The 4,775-nt window shown below is 39.4% G+C and overlaps 1 gene segment (V, D, J or C); it reads right to left on the bottom strand.

Moving 5' to 3' along the window:
- Nucleotides 1-1,467: 1,467 nt before the first annotated feature.
- Nucleotides 1,468-2,060, bottom strand: LOC115575188 (immunoglobulin heavy variable 3-30-3-like). The segment is given in 3 exon segments: nucleotides 1,468-1,473; nucleotides 1,627-1,922; nucleotides 2,012-2,060. Coding segments are annotated over 3 exon segments (351 nt in total).
- Nucleotides 2,061-4,775: the final 2,715 nt, after the last annotated feature.

Below are 4,775 nucleotides of genomic sequence, written 5' to 3'. Positions count from 1 at the left end.
TTGTTTGATTATACATGCAATGTTATGGTCTCAATTTCAAGGTCGGAGAAGTTCCTCTTCTTGGACGTATTACGCATCTCCATGTCGTAAACTCTAGGGGTGAAGCCTCTAAACTGAGAATATTTAAGGGCGTGATATTTAAATGACGCTTGTTTTCAGCCGCCACATTTAACAACCTCATATCATTCGTACGCTGTGATCGACGAGATATGAACGCTTCTAAATCACACATGAACCCTGTCGTAGAGGATTTCTGAGCTCGGATCTGCACTGGTTTCTACGTTAGATTGGTAAATGAGGGCCAAGGTGTCTTCAAAAGGAAGTGAGCCAGATCCAAACAAAGTGAAAGCTATCCTACAGATGCCTGAGCCTACATGTATGGAGGACGTCAGGCGCCTTATAGGCATGGCAAACTACCTGTCAAAGCTTGTACCTCAGGTGGCAAAAGTGGCTCACTCAGATGAGTCACCATACGGAATAGGTGCCGTTCTCACACAGAAGCAGGCAGGCCCTGGCAAAAGGTCGGAATGGACCTGTTTGAGTGGGTTAAACAAGACCTACCTGCTCATCATTGACTACTTCTCGCGATACATAGAGGTGGCTGAGCTCAAGGTCACATCATCTGAGACTACTGTTCGTGCTGTGAAGGAGGCTTTTGCACATCACGGATATCCGGAGACTGTTGTATCCGGTAATGGGCCTCAGAGACAATCAGAACATTTGCAGAAGAGAGCTGCTTCGCACATGTCACAAGCAACCCTCGCTACTGAGAGCTACTGGGAACTCCTTTGAAGCCCCCACCAAGTCAGGCAGAGTTTTCAAGGCTCCTGAGAGACTTGACTTACAAATGTTACAAATGTTACAAATGTGATAAGAATTTGATGAGTTGATGTCATAAAAGCGTTGACAATGATTTGATAAAAGAAAAGGTTTGAAATGAGTTTAATGTTCTGATAAAAGAATACAGATGTATTCTGAAAAAAAAGATGTTGCTTAGCTAAGAGAAGAAGGTGTATCGGTAGACTACACTTCCCATAAGGCTATGCATTGGTGCATGCATTGGGTTTCGTTTTCACTAAGTAAACGAGTTGACGTGAGATGACTTCAGCGTTCAGTCTCATCATTATACATTATGTGAGTGATTGATCATTACAGTAAGATATTTCATTATTAGTTTAAATGCTTATTGTCGTTGGTTTACGGTTCACTTTGTAATTTTGGTAAATACATTTTAATGTGAAAGATCTTTTGATGAAAAATCATTGAGTACTGACCCCGCCACCTTTCTAGTTTCAAACGGTGTTCTGGGGACCTTATTTTCCTCTGAGAACAACTTGTTTATTCACTTATGGAAAAGATAAATATCTCTGAGTTTGTATTATTACCTCATTGACATTGTAAATATTACAATTCTGAGTTAAAATTTCTTCTCCTAAACTACCCAGTGTCCCTTCAATGACTCATTCATTAATACTGTTCGTGATTGTACAAAGAATGAAAGAATGAATAAAACTGTATTTTTAAAAGTATTAAAAGTATTTTTCAGGATCTATCAGCCCAGTAAAATTGAGCACTGTAGGTTTTTGTACAGCTGCTCAACAACTCCAGTCACTGTGAGTCTCGAGCACAATAATAAACAGCAGAATCTTCAGTCTTCAGACTGTTCATCTGCAGATACACCTGCTGTCTGCTGTTGTCTCTGGAGCCAGTAAACCGGCCTTTGACTGACTCAGAGTAGAATTTCCTGTCATTATCATTTTCAACCCAGGCAATCCACTCCAGTCCTTTTCCAGGAGCCTGTCTGACCCAGTTCATGTGGTGGCTGCTGAGTGTGAATCCAGAGGCTGTACAGGTCAATCTGTGAGATTCTCCAGGCCTTTTAACCACTGGTTCAGATTCTGTCAGAGTCTGACCATCAACACCTGTCAAGGCACAAAAGATACACATTTAATGAGTTATGTTCCCAACAACAATGAAAATATTTGAAATAAAAATCAGTGTAGATGTTCACCTGCCCAGCAGACAGTTAACAGCAGCAGTCCTGTCCTATAGTCCATCATGTTAAACTGTGTGTCCACTGTTCTCTGTCATCCTCTCTGCAGACAGATAAGTAGAGGAGGAAGACATCTGAGTTTTGCATTGTCTCCTCCTCACAGGGAGGAACTGGATTTGACATATATATTAGTTACTGTTTGGTCAAACTGTACAATGGATGTCTGTTGAAGTTCAAACCAGGTTCAGTATCTGGATGTCTCACTCTTTTTGGACGTCTGTGAAGGTGCAAGAAAAGCTTCCAGCCAGAACACCTTTTGGAAGTCTACAGACATCTGACTCAGGTTCAACATCTGAATTGCCATCACTGCAAAACAAACAGTCATGTAAAATACCTGTTGATAGAGAAAAATATTTAAATCATAGTGTAAATTGAAGTTATGACAAATAGCTACATCATGTAAAGTAATTTGAAAATGATATTCATGATAAGGGGTGGACTTTTGAGAAAATGTCCAGAAATGTTCCAAGGTTGGGTTGTTGTATAAAAAGAAAGTGATCGTTTGTCTCAATAATTAACAAGCAAGCACATGGCTTCATTATGGACAGTTTCATTGAATACAATGTTTTGGTTCTCTAAGTTTTGAACAGTAGTCAAACTGATGGAGGTTTGATGATCAAAACATGGTAGCCTGTGAGGTGGTCACATGGACATCAGTGAAGATCAATAAATATAATTTAGATATCAGGGGACAGAAAACTCCAGAGTAAAAAAAACATCTTTGTTTGATGGTTTATTTTATTGTAACATGAAAAACTTTTAAAAACATAGTTATGAGCTGAAAAAAATTAAATTAATGCATTCATTAATTGTGAGTCAGACAGAGAAGACACTTTTTAGATAATGTCTGCTACATTTAATAATATTGTTGTTGTGCATTCTAATGAAATGTGTTGTATTCATTTTTCTTCATCATTATTGAATTGATGTGTCTGTTTCTCTTTACTGTAACAGTGAACAGATGTTGAAATCTGGTGGCTTCATGTTACAAGTGTTCAGACACTGAGGGGTTTTTGTTCAGGTCTACTGATCAATGTTGGTCTGACTGGAGCCAATAGAAGAGTCTGTTGACTGTTATTATATCTGCAGAGTAAAAACTTGCCTGGAAATCACCTCTGCTTTACACATGATATTTTCATTTCATTACACACTCAACTGTAACATTTTGAAAATGTCCCTGTTTGTACAGAAATGAAACAACTGTAAGTGATTGTCACAACTATTCTTACTGTGAATATTACATGAACCATAGATAATGGAAAACATATTCTTTAAAATCAGCATTACAATATTAATGATGATGTGTCATGGAAACAAAAGGAGAAAACATCAAGAATGTTGCTTTCTATAAGCCATGTTTACAGTGTGTTCAGCATGTTTTCAAATCATTAAAACACTTTAAATATGATGTGAGCTGTTTTCCTGAGAGAATGTATTTACTGTCAGCACCTCCTACATCACATTTAAGATTAACTTCAAATGTAAGAACAGCTTGTTGTTATTGCAGCATTTGATCACTTAGTGTTCTTCCTGTATTTGCTGCAAAGTCTCAGCAGACAGCATCATGTAAACAGTATGAAAACTTCTGTCTGATGCTGCTGGTTGGCATGAAAGGTTTTTAATCATTTCAGTGTCAGCAGATGTTTGAAGACATACAGAGAAACTTGGAGCCTCGAGAGGAAAACAGCTGCTCAGGAACTGAAACCTGTGAGACAAGATGCAAAAACTACATCTGAGTGTTGAGAGTCAGTCAGTTAATATTAATGAGAACACAGAGTCTCCTTTAAGTAACAGAAGAGAGAAAAAATTGTGACTGACTGCCCTCTAGTGATTTAGTGAGAAACTGTAACATTATTTTTCATCTTTCATTTAGATTCCACAAAATGTAGAGACATTATCGTCTCTAAATGTTCTCTGTCATCCTCTCTGCAGTCAGATAAGTAGAGGAGGAGGACATCTGAGTTTTGCATTGACTCCTCCTCACAGGGAGGAACTGGATTTGACTTGGATCTCACTGTTTGGTGAAACTGGTGAATGATTGTTTACTGTGCATGATTAATTCCTTCAAGGGAATCTGTTTTTATATCCACATTGGCTGGTGCAACAATATGACAGTGATCAGCATTCTTCTTCTGTTCTGGAATCATTTTTCATCAGCTGAAAACCCAGAGACTGTAACGTCATACATCAGCTTCTGTGAGGACTGCATTGTACCATCACGCACCAGGGTGAGCTATAACAGTGGCTGAAGTTATAACAATAAAGGCTGAAGAAGCATTTAGGAGTGGGGACAGGGACAGTTTTAAAGAGTCAAAGTACAAGTTTAGCAAGGTGGTGAGAATAGCTAAATGACAGTACTCTGAGAAACTCCAACATCAGTTCTCAGCCAATTACTCTGCTGCTACTGTCTGGTGTAGACTCAGGAAGATCACAAACTATAAACCACCACCATCCCTGTGACACCCTTCACAGGAGCCTCGGCAGGAGCACCTTCTTTTCCACTATGGCCCACCTCTGCACCCTCTCCCCCCACCACAATGACAACTCTCTCCATCCTGAAGAGGGATGTCAACAGACTCTTTAAGAAACAGAACCCCCACAAAGAAGCCAGTCCTGATTGTGTCTCTCTATCTACTTCTGACCTCTGTGGTAATGAAGTCCTTTGAGCGCCGTGTTCTGTCTCACCTCAAAACCATCACCGACCCACTACTGGAGTCCCTAC

The sequence above is a fragment of the Sparus aurata genome, chromosome 23 (assembly GCF_900880675.1).
Source record: "Sparus aurata chromosome 23, fSpaAur1.1, whole genome shotgun sequence".
Lineage (NCBI taxonomy): Eukaryota > Metazoa > Chordata > Actinopteri > Spariformes > Sparidae > Sparus > Sparus aurata.
This window is presented reverse-complemented; position numbering and strand designations above follow the sequence as displayed.